The 20,051-nt window shown below is 42.1% G+C and overlaps 1 protein-coding gene across 4 annotated transcripts in view; it reads right to left on the reverse strand.

Moving 5' to 3' along the window:
* Window positions 1-20,051, reverse strand: part of LOC116064974 (E3 ubiquitin-protein ligase HECW1) — a 90,267-nt gene that overhangs the window by 45,037 nt on the left and 25,179 nt on the right. For all 4 annotated transcript variants that reach the window (XM_031320404.2, XM_035998110.1, XM_035998111.1 and 1 more), the window contains 5 exons: window positions 18,033-18,202; window positions 10,502-10,644; window positions 10,079-10,179; window positions 4,108-5,054; window positions 1,342-1,900 (listed from right to left, as the gene is read on the reverse strand). In XM_031320404.2, coding sequence (XP_031176264.1) covers window positions 1,342-1,900; window positions 4,108-5,054; window positions 10,079-10,179; window positions 10,502-10,644; window positions 18,033-18,202 — 1,920 coding nt within the window. The remainder of the gene's footprint in view (window positions 1-1,341; window positions 1,901-4,107; window positions 5,055-10,078; window positions 10,180-10,501; window positions 10,645-18,032; window positions 18,203-20,051) is intronic.

The following is a 20,051-nucleotide window of genomic DNA, read 5'->3' on the forward strand; positions in this document are numbered from 1 at the left end:
TCTTTAAATTGTGAATAACATAATTCAACTCATAACATTATTGCTCTGCCTTTCTTTCATATTTGAAACTGCAGAGAAAGAAAAACAGGAAATGTTGGGAGAGAGAGGCGGTTATGACATGCCAAAGACATGACAAAGATCCCTGGCTTGAATCTTACCTATGGCGTTATAGTTATGTGATATGCGCCTTAATCATTCGGCTACCAGGATGGCCTGTAGAAGTAATTTTAAAAAGTAGGGGTGTGCAAAAAAGTTGATTCATATTCGAATCGCGATTCAAGCTCTACCAATTCAAAATCGATTCATAGAATTCCAAAAATCGATTCATATTTAAATATTTTTGTCTACTGCAATCACATGGAAAAAAGTAACTACATTTACATACTGTGAATCTTTTTTTAAACCGAGAATCGTTTTTGAATCGAAAATCGATTTAGAATTGTGAGCCTAAAAATTGATATCGAATCGAATCGTGACATTTTCAGAATTGTGCACCCCTATTAAAAAGGCTTTTAAATTTAACTTTTTGTTAAATAATTTTACATCATGACTGTCTGGATCAACGCCAAATTTCCCTCACCTCCCGCTTTCTTTGTGTTTACGTTCTAAAAAGGCCTGCTTGGTTCTTTCGGGGAATGATTGTAAAAAGAAGTGTTATGTCATGAACGTGTCATGTAATGTTTATGACACGTTCATGACATAAACATTACATGACACGTTCATGACATAACACTTCTTTTAGTAAGTGTCATTGGGTTTTTCTCATGACAAGTTATGGTTAGGGTTAGAGTTAGGGTTAGGGTTAGGGTTCATGTGTCATGACAGTGTCATGTGTTCGTGACAGTGTCATGTCATGTCACTCTTATGTAGATACCTTCAAGTAAAGTGTTACCGAATATGTTTATGGCATTGACTCTTTGACAGATTGACGGGGATTTGCTATGGACAAAATACACACAGTGATATACTGGTAAGAGCAAATTCCGTTTAACCATGTATCCAGATTATTTAAATAGCTTACTTTACTGTATTGTGTGAACAGTTAAGTTCATTAACTGCTTTTAGCTCCACCAAAACAAGTTCCTTCCCAAGACCATTTTGCAGAGCTACTGACAGCTTTCTTGAATTGAAAGATGTGTAAGCAGTGTGCCACCTAAAACTTTAATTACATCAATCCCGCTAAAAAATAGTAGGGGTCTAACTGGCCAAACTCTTGCCAAAACATAGCAGCAGACTAATTGAACCTCTAGTTGTTGTATTGATGTGCATGTTTAAGTTTTAACACAGAATGAACCTGATACTTTAGGAGACAACTAATACGAAGGTCATGCTTTATCTCACCAATGTTGTTTCTATCACTAGGCCCCGCCACAGCTGGCTCCCCCTGGTCTCCTCTCCTGGTCTCCTTCAAGCTCCCCGTCCTCCTCTCTCCTTCTGCCCCGCCCACCTTCTGTTCCTCTGACATGTGTCCATCAGGTACCGACTCAAAGGCGCTCTCGTCATCTTCATCTTCATCCTGGGAGGAGAACACAGTGCTGCAGGAGAGTCTGTTGCTGTCAACTGAGGAGAGGCGGGTATGGCTGCAGAAGCGGCTCCTTTCCTCGTAGCCTGAGTTGCATGATGTGCTGTAACACGAAGTGCTGTAGCAGGAGGTGCTGTAGCAGGAGGTGTCGCAAAACTCACACTCGTTTTCACCCGGATGTCTGTGGGTGCTCCCACTAACTGTTCTTCCTCCTCCGTTACTGGAACCCACCTCCTCCAGGCAGGAGGGAGAGATCCTCCTGTCTGCTGTATATCCTCCTCCCTCACCTTCCAGGAGCTGGTTCAGCTCAGAGAGGCGTTCAATGGAGAGGCTGCGGGGTATGGAGCGACGGCAGCATGGGCCTAGACACTCTGGGACCTGCAGGAATACACAGATATTTTAAAGAAGAAATAAATAAAGCTGTTTAATCACAGTGCAGGGCAAACATTATTTGGCCAGATATTGCTGGCTTTCCCATACCAGAGACATACAAGTCAACATGCTTTTATTCCTATGGTATAGACCATTTGTTCGTAATAGACCATTTTAAAGCTTAGATTTAGGTTGGTGCATTGCCAACTTTGTAAAAAACTGGAGACGGACATTCCAACTTCGAGTAGAAGTACTTTACCCTTACAAGTAAGTAAGCCATTTTCTATAGAAAATACTTTTACACTTTACTATGGTATTTGGACACTGTCCTTGCGCTACTGTTAATTATTTATGCCTGTTTTGTCTCCTCATGCCTCTGTATACAGTAGAATAATGGCTTAAGCTACAGTCAAACATTCCTGGCCTCACTTTTTTTCTTATTCTTTTGGCTGAGAAAAAATAAAGTTTTAAAAGATATTTCACTTTAAAGACCCCTCTTTTGTTTTTTTTAAAGTTATCCCTGTGAGCTAGAGCTGGCCGATAAATCAATTTAGTAAATTAAATAAAATTTATAGATTATTATTTAGGACAATGTTTATCAAATGAAAATCGATTTCCCCTTGGGTAATTAGAGTATGGAACCCCTGAGCTCCCGTAGTTCATAGCATGCCTGCTCTCATCTGAAGCTCTGCGTGTCGCCAATGCGGCACAGAGCTCCCAGCCCAGTCTCACGGCAGTTCGTGAAATGGTCACGTAATTTAATCTATTGATTCGTGTACACGGACACGTTTATCTCCTTTTTGTCGTGATGGTCAGCATGTTTTTTTAAACTAATGTATTTCAATGGGAAGCATCTTTCATGATCACAGCACGATTCATTAAGAGCGACTACGGTACAGAGTAGTATGAAAGCCCGAAAAGCCGCATAGCGGGGTTGGTTGGGGTGGTGGATGGGTCAAACAACACAGGACTTTCACCCAGGAGACTGGGGATTGTGTCCTGCGTGTCACGTTTCTTAAACCCAACCGTTGCTTTCTTCTTTGACTAAACCCAACCGTCCCGTTCTTCTTTACCTAAACCCAACCGTCCCGTTCTTCTTCTCCTAAACCCAACCGTCCCGTTCTTCTTTTCCTAAACCCAACCGTCCCGCTCTTCTTTTCCTAAACCCAACCGTCCCGTTCTTCTTTTCCTAAACCCAACCGTCCCGTTCTTCTTTACCTAAACCCAACCGTCCCGTTCTTCTTCTCCTAAACCCAACCGTCCCGTTCTTCTTCTCCTAAACCCAACCGTCCCATTCTTCTTTACCTAAACCCAACCGTCCCGTTCTTCTTTACCTAAACCCAACCGTCCCGTTCTTCTTCTCCTAAACCCAACCGTCCCGTTCTTCTCCTAAACCCAACCGTCCCGTTCTTCTTTTCCTAAACCCAACCGTCTCGTTCTTCTTTTCCTAAACCCAACCGTCCCGTTCTTCTTTACCTAAACCCAACCGTCCCGTTCTTGTTTTCCTAAACCCAACCGTCCCATTCTTCTTTTCCTAAACCCAACCGTCCCGTTCTTCTTTACCTAAACCCAACCGTCCCGTTCTTCTTCTCCTAAACCCAACCGTCCCGTTCTTCTTTTCCTAAACCCAACCGTCCCGTTCTTCTTTACCTGAACCCAACCGTCCCGTTCTTCTTCTCCTAAAACCAACCGTCCCGTTCTTCTTCTCCTAAACCCAACCGTCTCGTTCTTCTTTTCCTAAACCCAACCGTCCCGTTCTTCTTTACCTAAACCCAACCGTCCCGTTCTTGTTTTCCTAAACCCAACCGTCCCGTTCTTCTTTTCCTAAACCCAACCGTCTCGTTCTTCTTTTCCTAAATCCAACCGTCCCGTTCTTCTTTTCCTAAACCCAGCCGTCTCGTTCTTCTTTTCCTAAACCTAACCGTACTGCTGTTGTCCCGAGTGTCATAGACACGTAAGCCCACCCACAACCTTTTCCTTAACTTAAGGGGCCGTGTTCATTTCACGGAATTCTGTGAGATCAGGTTGTAAAAAACGTGCTGACCATCACGAGAAAAAAAAAAATGTGCTGACCATCACAAAAAAACAAGATAACCATGTCCTTGTACACAAATCAACAGATCAAATTACGTGACCATTCCACGAACTGCCGCGAGACTGGGTTGGAGCTCCAGAGGGGGAGCTAACTAGCAACGGCTGGCTAGCTGGTGTACCTGAGAGGGAGACTGGGTTGTATCCTCCTCTTCCTCATTCTCTTGCCCCTCCTCTTCTTTGGAGTTTTTAAGTGTTGGTGATGTGGAGGTGGTGTCTTGAGTAGTGCTTGTATCCCCGGTCTCCTCCTCCTCTTGGCTGGGTGCTCTGTGTTGGGCCGAGGGTAGACTGTGAAGGAGGTGGTGAATCCGGATGTAGTGGGATCGGGGTGTCTCCGGCTCACCGCAGGCCGACGCGATCACCGTTTCCAGCTCAGACACCGGAAGGGAGCAGGGACGGTTTCTGCGGCGTGAGGGAGCATGGGAGATGTAGTTTGAGAAGAAGGATTGGCAGGTGCAGGGGACGCAGCTTCTTTCTTCTCCCTCTGTCACCTCCTGTTGGGCCCTTTCAGTTTGTTCCACAGAGGCCTCCTGGGCTGTGATGTCTGTTGATACTACTACAGGATTGTCAGAGTTTGGCATTGGCTGTGTTTCCTTCCCAACCTTATTTTCTTCTACCGTGACCTCCTCCTCAACTTGTGGTGCAGACTCTGCTCTCTGGTCTTCCTCATCTCCCCCATTCTGCCTGTCCTCCTTTCCTTCCTCCTCTTCCCCCTCTCCACTGTTCTCGTCCTGCTGTTCAGCCAAGGCCCCCTCCTCCTGCTCCCCCTGTGGCTCTGTAGATGGGGGCTCCTCCCTCACTGTGTTCTCCACAGTTTCTTGCTCCTCTGTTGTCTCCTCAGCCTCCTCTGTCTCAGAATGATGGACCATCTCAGGTGTGGAGGCTTCCTCTGTAGAGGCTGGCGGCACCAATGTCTCGGGGTCAGAGGGGGCATCCAGAAGGAGGTCAGGCATGTCAGGTCCCACACTTGTTGTGTCATCATCATGTGCATGAGCAGCATAGTTGTCATCTGCTGCATTTCCCCCATCAGCACAGGCTGACTCTATGACAAGGGAGAGCTCCTCATCATCTAAAAAAAGAGCACATGTTAGATGTCCACTAAACTCACTTTTGAGAGTTAGTGCCGTTAAATTGGGTTGCGTTTACCATATTCCTGACAGTTGTGGCATGGACAAGTTGGGATTGTGAACACTGATGTTTTTAAAAGAGTACTTCACAAAAGTTAGCAGTTTGAGTCCTAACCCGAATTGATAAATGACAACTTGGGTGAGTTTCCAGCAGGCCTCTGCCCCCCAGCAGTGGCCTCTGAACTTCATATTATGAGACTGCAGAATAATAACTTATCTGTTTCTCAAGACTCATCAGAACAGTTGAATGGACTGTTTTTCTGAGTCATTACAGGTGTGAGACACACATCAAAGGACTGAATCATAGGACCCTAAAGTTCATTAAGTCCATCGAAAGCTGTCTTTTGCATAAGACTGAAATACTGCATCCCAGGACACACACACACACACACACACACACACACACACACACACACACACACACTTAATATATTTAAACTCAAATAAGAGATATGCACCTGAGGGTCTGTGAACATTACCAACCTTAAAATTAGACTTAACGTATAAAGCGTGCATTGTGTTGGCCAGGCACAGGACACATAGAAACTTGTCCCGTCCTCTACATACAGCATGTGGTCACACCACAAAAACTTTCTGTTTTTAGAATGTTTAATGAAGGTTGTAAGACCCTGTTCAAAAGAATGGAACACGCCGACTTATTGGGACTTTAGTTTATTCACCGTAACCCCCAGAGTTAGATAAGACATCTTCTAACCGTATATAAAGAGAAGCACTGTACAGAGAGTAGAAATGCTTCGCCTTCTGAGAATATAGTTCCCAGTATGTATACGGTTAGAAGATGGCTGGGTCTCATGTGACCTTGTTATTTGTACACGCTGTGACTCTACAAATCACAACATGTAAATAGGAACATGTTGGTGTTATTTTGTCACTTATTGGGAGCAGTAGGCTAGTTGGAACCGATTACCTTCAGGATCCGTGCTAGGCTAAGCTACCGGTGGAGCCGTCAGACAGAGTTACAACACGCACAGAGATGAGAAGGGTATGTATTGACTTATCTGACTCTGGGGGTTACGGTGAATAAGCTAAAGTCCCAATAAGTCGGCGTGTTCCTTTAAAGCCAGATAAGGAATTTCAATAATCTAAAAAAAACAAACATTCAAAACCTCCTTCTTGTTATTAACCAGTGTTAAGAGGCGTATTCAAATACTTAAAATGTCCTGTATAAGCTTGTTAGAGGATGTTTGATTTATGTTGCTGATTTAATTATGTGTTTAGAATGTCTTCTACCTGACATATTATGCAATGTTGAGTTATGATTAAATGTAAGGTATAAGGTATCATAGTGATGAAAAAGTGTGTCACAATTGTGCATAAGGTATAACATTTAATACTACTTAATAGTTAGTCTGAGGTGATCAAGTTTTCCCAAGAATTAAAGAAGAGCCGCTGGCCAACTGTGTCCTCCAGACCACCTCCTGGAGCAGCAGTTAAAGCTGCTGGGTTTTCATTGATCAGTGCTTTTTAGCTTTTGTCCTTTTTGCTTCCTGCCTTTTTTTGCTTAGCCTTTTGTCCGCTTAGTCTAGTCCTGTTTGGTACAAGCATTTTGTGAGAAAAAGGGGCAAATCTCCCACAAATTGCATCAGAAAATCTGACAAATGTTTATCACTCATAAAAGTCTCCTCTTTAACATATCAAACACAAACAGTTATGCTTGTCACCGCTCTTAATAATGCTCCATGAACTAGCCCAGCTGAAACAAGGAGCATGATGCAGAAAGAGTGGGTCCAAAGCAAGATACTGAAAACCATTTTAGGGCGTTTTCACACATACCTTATTTGGTCCGGAGTTTCGGAATTTTCAGTTTGATCCGTACCAAAATTACAGGTGTGAAAGCTCCCCTGGACCACGGTCTGGATCAAAAGACCAAATTTTGGTCCGATAAAAAAAGGTTGTCTCGGTCTGGACCAAACTGAACCATGGTTTGCTTCGTTTATAGTGTGAAAGCATTTTTTGGAAGGTTCGGGCTTTCGGACCGAATAGAAGAAGCTCTGGCAGGCTCTCCTTGTGTTACAAGACCGGGGAAGCTCCTTTAAGGAATAGCTTGGTGCTTAGTATGTAGGCTACATGAGAGAGTGTGTGACGGTGAAGGCGCTCAGAGCAGACAGCTGTCGGCTATCAGAGCTGAGAATACATCAGCAGTTTATTTGTTAAGTGGTAGTAAATGTACAGTGTAGGTTTCCATTTGTCTCTGAATAAATTCTCCAGAAAGAAAGTTCCCGTGTCTTTGCTTCTCAACATCACAACAAAACAAAAAGAGCCGCGGCAGTAGGGGAGAGCAGCAGTCAGTTGAAAAAACTCCGACACAGAGAGAGGAGATGAGAGGACGAGGAAGCCCGTCTACAAACCAATCAATTAGAAGTATCTGGAGACGCAGCTCACGTATGAGATGACGACAGGACGTAGTTTTGTCACGTATAGATCTTTAGTGCGCTTGCATAACTGCAGTGTGAAACCAAAACTTACCAGATCAAATGTTACAATGTAACAAAAATATGACCCTTGGTCCGGACCTTGGTTCGGACTTTCATGTGTGAAAACGCCCTTAAACTTTAAGTCATGTTAGGACTGAGCTAGGAAGGTGGAGGACAGGGTGGTGGAGGCAAAGCCTTTCCAGCAGCAGTGAGTGAAGCAGCTCCATGTAGCAGGGATCAGTGAGGAGGGAGTCACATTTAAAAGGGCCGCCTTGATGTGGGAATGGCTGTGAATGGTGTGTGTCTGATAGGAATGATAATTCAATCAGCGAGTGTATGACTTCCGTGTCCTGCATGAACTAACGCTTAATTTATACAGCGCTATAATTATACATTATACACTATAATACACAAAATACACATTATGCATGTGTGTATAATGCAATATAGACACAGGATTCATAGAAAGCGTTTGCATGACAAATTAATAAATCATATGCATGAATTACAGATTTGTGCTCTTGAATTAATAATGACCTCAGTAGCATGGCACTGAGCAGCGATAACACAACAATGTTGTATTATCTTGGACATCCCTTAAACAAACGCTAAATTGTCAACACTGCGTTTAATGCTATGTTATGTTAATGTGTGCTCACAATGTATTGATTCAAGGGTACAAATGAGTAATTTGTGTCATGTGAGAGGACAACTCCTAAATTGGTGCAGATATTTTCTTGTTCTTCCATGACACCTGCTAGGCTTTGTAGCACTAATCACTTGAATCGTTTGATTATTTATTAGTTGACCTCCCCTGTTGAAAACTCACAAGTTCTATTTGAAGGAAGCAAGTTGATATGTTCACAGTTGTGCCATTATGTCATCAGGCAAATCGTTAGGGACAGGCATCATAAGATGTTTTAAAGCTTGTATTTTAGAATGTAAAGCCCAATGTCAAATGTGCTTATCGTAGTCCTTTTGAATTCCTTATCAAATCTGATTAGGTTCTGCTTTAAGGTACAGTAGGTAACTAAAGTAAGAAATACATGAAAGTCAAAGATTAAACTGTAATCTGTATGCTACAATGTTATATTGCATAGTGGATGTTTTAACATTATTTAGCTACAGCTGATATAATCTGCTGAGAGCCACGGCTGGAATTTCATCTCTTAAAGCAATGGCTGGAGCAAACTAAAAATAAGAAACCTGCTGCCAAACATCTACCTCTTATTAGGCCTGCAGCGACGCGTCGATTACGTCGACGCATCGACGTCAAAATTACGTCGACGTCGTATTTTTGCGTCGACACTTCGCCACACACACATGTGGGAGACCAAAACATTGCAGGAAACAGCAACCTCCTCACAGAATTCCCAACAAAGCCCTGCAAAAAGCCCCATGAAAAGAAGTCCTAAAAAAACAGCTCGCCCTTAATCATCGAGGGTATGGGAATACTTAAAATATAGTCCCAAGTACTAACGTTAGCTAAATTAATTTCATGTTTGTGTAGTGTGTTGTGTAGCCTGCGCACTTAGGTGGTGCTAGCTAACTATCTTAGCTCTCCGTGCAGTTTGTTTGTGCTAGGTTAGTAGCTAACGTTAACGTTAGCTAGCTACTGGCGCCTAGGCAGCTGTGTTTAGCTAATGTTAGTTATCATCTAATGTTGGCTTGAATGGTAGCTAGCTTACAGCTGCAGAACACAGCTATCTATAGTAGCTAACGTTAGCTAACGTGAACGTTAGCTACTAACCTAGCACGAACAAACTGCACAGAGAGCTAAGATGCGTTGGTTAGCCTAGCACCACCAAAGTGCACAGCTGCATTAGCATGTAAACCTACAGAATAGCAGTTAAGAGAGTCAGTTTGATTATGCATCAGGTTTTATGTTGGGACTGTTATGTTGTGTTAAACAATCCAAGGAATGTCTGTACTGTGCACTGCACAGTGTTTTTCTTTTTTGCACTACAACTTGATTTTTTTGAACAAGAGAGTTATGTTGGTACTGTAAAAGAGTAAACAGGCTGGCCTTTCATTTTGTATAACAGTAAAATAATTATTTTATTTTGTGTAAAGCAGAAGATTTTTTGCTGTGCAAAATTGTTTAATAAAATATATTATTAAGAATTTTTTGGTATATTTTTGAGATGCATTATGGTTTTTATTAATCGAGCAACAGAAAAATAATCGTTATATTAATCGTCCAATTAGTCGTTAGATTAGTCGACTAATCGATAAAATAATCGCCCGATTAATCGTTTAATAAATAATCGTTTACCCCCAGCTCTACCTCTTATCCTTTTTACATTACATGGTTATTATAAACATATATTTAATTACCTACAATCAAATACTTCAGGAATTACATGCACAGATAATAATACATGTGTAAGAATCTCCAGTGATTTCTTTAAAGCTTCAAAGTTTAAAACATTTTCCTACAGAGAGACAGTTGACATGAGAGCTTAACAGCTGAGGGAAGATCGCAGGATTCATAATATGTCTACTGCTAGATGGCATTATGCTCTTTGTACCTGGGTGCATGGAAGAAGTCAGCTCAAAGCGGAACTGCAGCTGGCCGCAGACATGATCTGTTGGCAACCTGCGACCCAGCGAATAACTCACTACCCGATCCCTGCAGGCAAAAAACAAAGACAGGCATAGAAAAAGAGAAAAGAGTAAATGTGTATTCAATAAATTCATAAAGTGCAGCGACACAGGAAGAAAAATTGGATAATTGAAATATAGCTAATGAAATCATAGCTAAAATCAGATTGTCACATGAAAGTTACACTGGCAATAACCACACCAGTGTATTGTATTTGGGAAGCTTCCACAGACTCAATCATAGAGCACAATAGTAATATTTTGACTGATGGCGCGCACAGTCCTACTGCACTCATCTTCACACATCTTACACATCCACTACATAAATGTGCATGGTGTGTATGTTTTACCCAATGGCATGTTTTTCCAGTAGCCTCTGGACAGGGACAGAGAGCTTTCCAAGGAAACGCTTGATGATTGGCCGACTCTTGGCAAACTTATCCTTAACCTCGATCTCCAGGGCGTCAGTGGGCAGAGATACGAAGTTAAACCTCTGGAAAGACAGACAGAAGAGAGAACATCATTAGAATTAAACCACTCCGTGTTATTGGATTGGGATGATGTTTGATAGTTGTTAATGCACTACAGTTTCACCATTATATCATATACAGTACACTCATAGTAGCCTTTAATACAGAAAAGCCTACCAGGACTCATTTGGAACTAATTTGCAGTAGAGGATATCTATTGTATGAAACATAATGTAGCCTGGATTATGCTTTTTTACCAACATGACAAGGAAAAACATTTATATTTACTACCAAGACAAATGTATCTGTAAAACATTTAATCAATGCAAAAAAAATATCTAAACTCAATGTCTTTGTCTATGTTGCGGTTAAGGTTAGTGGTCTTGGTTAAATATTTAAAAAAGGGCTTGGCTACAGCCATGCTAGCAGCTCTGTGAGGCTTTTCTTACTTCTCATTATTATTTTGGGCAAAACTCAAATCTAGCTGTCAAAGGCAACTGCTAGAGGGTGACCGCCACCCATGGAAGTCGTTAGGCCTATTTTAGGGGGGCTGAAGCTACCCTATAATCATCCTAAGCCCCCCCAAATAAGAAAAATAATTATTAGATTTATTTTTTTTACAGTGCACTCTGTATCACTCACTACATTGAATCAATTCCCTCCACCATTCATCTGTGTATGTCAATGTGTGTGCGTGTCAATTTTATTATAGTTTTGCATTTTTCACTAGTTTTTATTTCATTTTGACTTTTTGTTTTCAAATTCAGTTTAGTTTTAATTAGTTTTAAAAGTGGGTTTGCTAGTTTAGTTTAGTTTTTATTTTTTGAAAATGCTTAGTTTTAGTTTAGTTTTTATTAGTTTTAGTGTATTTTAGTCTTTTTTGTAATATGGGATATTTGTCAGGGCCAAGATTCAAAAAGGTCAGAAAAAGTACTGTGTAATAATAACTCAACAAAAACATCATACAATTTTAGAAATATGTATTCACAATGTATTCAACAATAACACCGGTACATAAAATGTACATATGATCATAAATATGTAAACCATCTACACAAGACCCCTTAGTAAGTGCAAATTGTATAAGTGACATGTGCCAGGAAAAAAACTAAATAGACATAGACTAAAGAAGACATACATGAACAGGTTTTTTTAACTTTGGTTCGAGTAAAGTGGTGAACTTTTTGAAGTCAATTGACTCCCACAGTTGTGGAGACATTCCAGTATCGATAAAAAATATGAACCCACGCTTCCTCCCGCTTGTGGTGTTCCTGCGTAAGTACTAACCAGCAGCTATTGGGTCGCCGGTGAAAGCAAATTTGTGGAATTTTTCCCTTTAATAAATTGTCCACATTTTTACCACCTTCCATTGCAAGGCACTTGCTTTTCTCTGACAGACATAAGTCATAATCAAATAGGACGCTTTCTTCAGACTTTCGGTACCACCATGACGTTTCCGCCGATTCATCACTAGAAATGCAACTCTAGCAAGTATTTCACTATCACTAACATTATCCACATTCATATTTAGATGCAAAAACTGATATATCAAGCTAAAAAAGCGCCTGAAAGTTGGAAGTTAGACAAAAGTAGGTTATTAAATTCAGACAGTAGCCACTTTAAATAGGATCCTATCAACAGCTTACATGATAAAGTATGCAACGATGCCTAGTTATTATCTTATTTTCTATTGTACTGCTATTTGTCATGGTACACTGACCTCTGTTTGTCTGTTTTACTGATTTGTGCTTAACGTGACATTTTGGATTTTGACGTGACACTGATTGAACCAGTGCAGTAACAGTATTCAGTGTAATTAAATAGTGTTATTCTGACCTGCAACTTATCTAATAGAGAGAGGAATTAGATATCTGCACCAGTGGCTGGGAACAGAGCAAGCCTGCAAGACCGCTCTGACACAGGCCAGGTTCAGGTGGAGTCACAACCAGGTGCTCAGGAGGCTGGCTGAGGTGGTGGAGCGAAAGAGGCAGGAAGCAAGCTGAGGGAACCAGATGGAAACCCAGCAGTGGATCCACTTCCAGAGACAAGGGGAGAGCACAGAAACCACCAGAGGGAGACCAGCACCCTCGCTCCTCTTGTCAGGGACGGAGTGGAAATTGGAGGTCGACCTGGGCAGGCGGCTCCACTTTCCACGGGAGTTCTGAAGCACCACACTGCGACCAGACATGGTGCTCTGGTCAGCAGGGATTAAATCAGCGCTGCTGGTGGATCTGACTGTGCCATGGGAGGAAGGGGTGGAGGCAGCCCATGAAAGAAAGCCAGCGAAATATGGAGACCTGGTTGCTGAGTGCCGGGAAGAAGGATGGAGCACGAAACTCTGTCCTGTGGAGATTGGAATGAGGGGTTTTGTGGGGAGCTCAACATTACACCTGCTCCGAGACCTAGAGCTATGAGGCAAAGAGCTACACCAAACCATGAGGGAGCTCTCAGAAGAGGCAGTGACAAGATCTGGGGAGCTAGCAGCTCCTGAGGAAGGGTTCGCTGGGGGGTTGTCAGGGAGACATCCCTGGTCACTGCCCCGCTACTATAAGCTGTTCCAGGATAAGGGGTGAAACATCATTGACTTGTGATCCCCGGCTGATGACCCCGCAGCTAACCAGACAGGCACCGGTGCTAGGCTCTACCTGTTAAAAGCGATGTATCTCTGGAAACAGTGACTACTGTGAATGGGGCAATGAGAGTCCAGGAAAGACTTGAGGACAACCAGGAAGTATTGGTGACAGCGGGATAGACTGCAGTGGGAGCAGGGGGGCTAGTAACCCTTTCGTGTTATTTTACCAAGGGAGACACCCTAAACAACTACAAAGCCTATACAAAAGAAAAAAACCGAATGCCCTCTGAGAGGCGGGATGGAAGGTGGGCCTTCACACCGCATGATTCCACCATCTGGCAGCAACTGGAAGTAGGAATCGCAATGGGATGTTCCATCTCCCCCATCCTCTTTGTTGCTGCCTTCAAAGTGATCCTGATTGGAGCAAGGCTGGTGGTCGGCAGAGTTTGTTTGCCAGCTGGACGGAGGCTCCCTCCTCTTAAGGAGCTCCATGGATGACATCACATGCCTCCTCCAAACTGCACAGTGCACGGCACGGCACGGCTCCTGAAGAGACTAGACAAGCTGGTCTCTTGGGCCAGGATGAATTTCAAGGCTGGAAAATCAAGGCGCCTGTCCCTGCGAAAAGGGGACACCTTCACCATTGGAGGAAAAAACATTCCCCGCATTGTAGACTAGCTCATCCGAAGTCTGGGAAGGCCCTATACATCCAGCCTCTCAGACAAGGGAAGACAGCCTTCCGCAGCTGTCAGCAAGCCTGGCCAAGATCGTCGCAAGCCAGTTACATGGAAAGTACAGTTACCCTTAAAATCAATTACACTGGGATATAGGCAAGAGAAGGCAAGGCTGGTGATGGAGCTGAGGAACTCTGCAGATGAGTCTGTGAGGGAGATGCATGCCCATGTGGAGACAGGGAGGAAATGGAGGGCAGAGGAAGTATAGTCCAAACAGGACGGACAGGGTTGGGATGGAACGACCCATCCATCTTGTGGTCCAGAGCCAGCAAAAAGGAGAGGAAGGACCTTGTTATCGCCGAGGTGACAAGGATGGCACAAGAAGAGTACACGGTCAAAGCTTTGGCTCAGGGGCAACAGGGACAATGGACAGTGTGGGAAGGACTAGCTGGGCAGACATATGGAAGCTGCCACAAGCCTGACTCAGTTTCCTGATTAGGGCAACCTACAACACCCTGCCCTCCCCTCGCAATCTGCACCAGTGGCTGGGAACAGAGCAAGCCTGCGACCTCTGTGGGACCACCAACGCCTCTCTGCAATACATCCTGGCAAGCTGCAGGACCACTCTGACACAGGGCAGGTTCAGGTGGAGGCATGACCAGGTGCTCAGGAGGCTGGCTGAGGTGGTGGAGCGAAAGAGGCAGGAAGTAAGCCGAGGGAAGCAGATGGAAACCCAGCAGTGGATGCACCTAGGGCTACGAGGCAAAGATCTACACAAAACCATGAGGGAGCTCTCAGAAGAGGCAGAGAAGGCCAGCTTCTGGTTATGGCTGAGTAGGTGTGACAAGATCTGGGGAGCTAGCAGCTCCTGAGGAGAAATGGAAGAAGAGAATATGTCCTTTGCTTTTTACTTGTTACCTTCTTGGTTTCTCGACTGCTTGTTGACATAAGTGTAGTGCTAATACAGTAATAAAAGATGCGAGTGCAAAGCTTTTGAAGCGCAAGTTTCACATACCCTGGGGGCTAAGCCCCCCATCTTTTAATCCTAGTGGCGTTCCTGCCGCCACCCAACCAGCCAGCACAGCTTCTCTGATATAGACTTTTGCTAAATTTAGACATGTGATATTGATGAAAGCTCTATTTAAAAAAAAAACTGCAGCTTATTTCATTTGGACATACAAGTCAATCATATGTGGCCTGTCCACAACTCCTGGACATTGTCAGCATTGGGTATTTAAATGTAGCATTAGAAATTATTAATCATATCCAAATTAAAAAGCCTTTTAAACATATTTTAGAATACAGAAGAGTAAAACTCTGGTGGCCGTCATCAGCAAACAATCAATAAACCCATATCAGATCCAGCACACTAGAAGTAAATAAAATGACTCAAGGTCAATAATGATACTGGCAAATGAAGATAAATATAACCCTGCATTTATAATTCAAGAAAGCTTAATTTCACCACTATTTATAGGATATATCTGCAAAAAGTATTCAATTCAATTGAAAGTACTCTTTAGATCCAGGAATCCTATCTTGTGATGTTGTTTGTTGTTGTTGCTAATACTATGTCATCATTTCATCTTATTATATAAATATGCAGAATATGCATGTCTCTTTAAGCTGCACAGTACTGGGATGCAGTATGGAATGTATGCTGACTGAGCTAGCATCCTATGGAGACCCATTACAGTTATACAGTACATTACTGCCAAGCTCCACTCAAACTCAACATGGGAGCTGTTTGGAAAAGGAAAATGGCTTTAAGCTGAGTGGATGCTGCCAAGAAGGACACTACATTAAATCAGTGTATGCAGTCTCCTAAGGGACATAAAAGATAGAGACTGTGCTGTAGAGCATTCTGAGACAGATATTGCAGTCGGATAGAAAACCGCTCCATATTATGCACAAAGCACTGAGTCATTTCTAGTGATGCTATGGTCCAACCTGTCCTTTCCATGCTCTGTCTCAAATCTGAACAACCAGAATTATGTAAAACTGCCTACACACGATCTGCAGTAAAACAGCTCTGCGCTGGCTGTGCTGGCACACCGCTTGAAATTGCCGCTGAGCACTGCACTCAAAGTTCAATTTTTTTTTTACTTTGACCTTGTTGCTGTTGACCTCTCAAATGTGCAACCAAAGCCAGAGGCAATGATGACATATACCTGCACTGCGTTTAGCCTCTGTGTTCTGCGCCCTACCTTGCGATTTTACCTCTGATCATCTGCAAACAGCTTAAGATTATATTATGGGTCAATAACAGTGTAAAATACACATTACACAAACTAAATGTGGGCCCTAGAAAAACCTAGTACTCCCAACCTAGGTTTTGTCTGAAAGGTTCAGTCAAGGTTCCTTAAAATAATATATTAAAATTATGAGAATTATAATACACTATGATTCTGGTAAAAATGGTAGTCAGTGAGTTGTAATGGAGTGTAATGATACTTGACCTTATAAGTCATTATAAAATGCTTTATAATGTGTTATGACTATTGTTTTAAAACATTATGAAGAGTTTTAAATGCTTATAACTATAATTACACAGTGCTTTACGCAAAATTATAGCGCATTATAAGTATGTTAATAGTGTATTATAGACATGGGCTTGGGGAAAAAAAGACAGTCAGTGACCAGCAATTATATGAGTATTTTGATAAGTCATTATAAAAATGCTTTATAATGTGTTATGATTATTGTTGCAAAGCATTTTATACAGCGCTAGAAGCAGATTATAACACATTACAAATGTGTTTATAATGCATTAAAGAGACAGGCTTTATTGAAAGTGCTACCAATATTTTTCCTAAAAAAGTGATCTTCAAGTTGAAAAATGTTGCGACCCACTAGAGGGCACTGGCGGACCACACAGGCCTAGTGGTTGAGAAAGTCTGCAGTAGAGGGCTCTGCCTGGGCTTATAGAACTAAGGTAACAGTATAACCTTCATCACAGCAGAGAGAGTAGAGGAGAAATGACACAGGTCCAGGTGAAAAAGACACAATCGTTTTGGGATATTTCCAAAAGAGAATAAAGGGTAAGAATAAAGAAATTGCCTGTTGATTTAAAATATGAAGTGCATGTTTGTACATCATGAAGAGATGTTTTATTTAATTAAAAAAATCTCACACTGCATGTGGGTGTGGGTGAGAGAGAGAGTGAGAGAGAGAGAGAGAGAGAGAGAGAGACAGAGAGAGAGAAAGAGAGAGAGAGAGAGACAGCGCGAGAGAGAGAGAGCGAGAGAGAGAGAGAGAGAGAGAGAGAGAGAGAGAGCGAGAGAGAGAGCGAGAGAGAGAAAGAGAGGGAGGGAGAGAGAGAGAGAGAGAGAGAGAGAGAGAGAATACAGCGGTGGAAGAAGTAATCAGATCTTATACGTAGGTAAAAGTAGCAATACTACAGTAAGAAATATTGCATTCAGATTCCCATTTTAGTATAATATATTATATTACTGTATTATAATTATTTTGTATGTGTTCAGCTGGTACAGGTGGAGCACATTTTTATTATTTTATCTACTACGGGGTAGTTAGTTCTATAATAATACATCATCATTTATTAGTAGGGATGCACCGAATCCAGGATTCGGCCGAATATTGGGCTTTTTGACGGGGTTTGGTTTCTGCAGAACCTTAGAATTCTTTTCCACCGAAACAAACCCTACGCTTGCACTACGCGCGCTACGATGGTCAACATAATGACGCCGCTGCTGATTACGGAAAGGTGTTTACGTAGGAGGCCCATTCAATGCAGTAGGGTGTGACAAAGTGAAAATGGAACTCGTGAGCAGAAAAAGTGTAGTTTGGCAGTACTTTCAGTCAAAAGAAGGCCATTCGAGTCCAGCTACGTGTTCAATTTGCAATGCCGATTTGTCTCGTGGTGGCAAGGACCCTTAACAACATCGCCGCTGTTAAAACATTTGCGTATGAAACATCCGAAAGAATACGAGTTGTACGGCAAAGGAAGGACAGTCACAGCTAAAAACTTGTGTTAACCAGATGGCCATTACCAGCTTTGAAAAATACACTGCTGTGGATGTTGTTTACTTCATTAATGTGTTTACTGTGATAATGGACTCTGTAAAAGTCTGGATTCGGTGCATCCCTATTTATTAGTTGATTTATATTTTGTATAAATTCTAGAAATGCCTCTGTGTGTTTGTACCTCCGTGCTCCATTGTGGGTTGACAGTGTTGCAGACCACTCCGGAGCGTTTCTCTTGGCCGTGGTGTGGTAGCGAGGGGAAGATGCTGTGCTTTCCAGGTTGGATGGAAAGCTTCAGGTAGGGGTCAGGATTGAAGAACATCCCCTTCTTCAAACCAACTGCCTGGAGGTCTGAAAGGGGTGGACATGAAAGCAAAGAAGGAGAGGGTTATGGAATGACACAAAAATGTTTGTCCTGCACAGGTTCAGATTTACACATTGCAGGCTTTTCATTAATGCAAAGTTAAAACGGCACTATTCTTGAGACGACAGGCTTATACTTAGCCTAAGCAACAACATCCCAGGTCATTTCTTTTATTAAAACTATTTATTTAAAAAAGTTATAGAATAAGTTAGGAACTAGCCACATGCTTAATAATTTTCAGATGTGGAAAATTCTGTGAAACTTCTGTGCTCTTGATGATGAAAAACTGGTAACAGAAAGATAAGTGTTTTTAGGCCCTATTAGGCCTATTAGGCACAGGAGAAAAACTATATTGTGTACAAAGGGGTGAAATGCGTGGATATGCTCTGGGCTGCACCTTCTATTGAGGTCTTATCCTGAGTATTTTATTCTCAGTTTTAGTGGAGGAGTTGATATTCTGAAATTAAAAACTTTGTTTGCTAACAAAATAAATAAATAAGGATTCAGTGTTGTTGTAACATAATCTCTTTCTGGGCAATGCTGAGGGATCTTTGAAAGAACATTTCAGATCTTCACGTTGGGGAACAAAATGGTAACGAGTTACTGCACAGGTCTGTTATACCCAAATAATTCCATAGGCTCTTGTGTGTGGTTGCATATTCTTTTCATATAGTAGCTGGAAAGTATTTTAAAGAATTCTATGGGCTTTCCAGATTACTGAAAACATACTTATGTGAGTGAAGGACATAATAACTACAGGTCTACAGGCATGTTACTGCCATATAGATCAGTGAGTCATTGTTAATGAGTACATTGTTGATGGGTGTGTGTGTGTGTGTGTAAAATTGCTGTAATATCCTTTAATTTTATTTTTTAACTGTGTCAAGGTTGTTTTGTCCTAGTTTATTTGGGATTGAAATTGACTTTCAAGTGGTTTGTACATAATTTGAGGAGTAAATGTAGCCAGAGGGGGATCCTCTGACTTTTCAAGATTCAAGTAGGAAAGAGTGCAAACACTAGGCCACTTTTGTTTTAATGTAGTATTATCTTTGGTCTGAATGCCTTCTTACAGTAATGTATGTCTGGGATAAAAAAAGTTGGCTGATTCTAAATGTCTAAAAGAATACTTCTAATCATGTCTTCAAATTGTAGTTACTAGTGCATTGCCCTTTTCGAGAGTATGCCTGTTCAGATTGCTTGGTTCCCACTATTGCTGCTTGCAGCCAAGTTGGGTGGTGTGCTTGTTTGAAATTCATCCAATGGTAAATGAAATCTGTTGATGCTTTTGTTAATGCTTTGAGAGAATTGGCAAAGTCATTGCTGCAGCGCATGTTCTGACAAGAACTAAGAAAAGAGATCATATTTCTCCAGTAATAGCTTCTCTGCATTGGCTTCCTGTTAAATCCAGGATTGAATTTAAAATCCTTCTCCTGACCTACAAAGCTCTTAATGGTCAGGCAACATCATATCTTAAAGAGCTCATAGTAGAGCACTGAGCTCCCAGGATGCAGAGTTACTTGTGATTCCTAGAGTCTCTAAAAGTAGAATGGGAGCCAGAGCCTTCAGCTATCAGGCTCCTCTCTTGTGGAACCAGCTCCCAGTCTGGGTTCGGGAGGCAGACACCATCACCACATTTAAGAGTAAACTTAAAACTTTTCTCTTTGATAAAGCTTATAGTTAGGGAGTGAGGAGTTGCAGCGTTCGCCTAGACCGGCGGGGGAGGGTATATAGCTTCAGACACGGCACCCCTTCTCTTCTCTGCTTCTCTTCATTGTCGTCAGATTCATCTACCAACCCTTATAGAGCTGGTTTAGGATTGCCTTGGAGCAGCTCTTA

The sequence above is a fragment of the Sander lucioperca genome, chromosome 23 (assembly GCF_008315115.2).
Source record: "Sander lucioperca isolate FBNREF2018 chromosome 23, SLUC_FBN_1.2, whole genome shotgun sequence".
Classification (NCBI taxonomy): Eukaryota; Metazoa; Chordata; class Actinopteri; order Perciformes; family Percidae; genus Sander; species Sander lucioperca.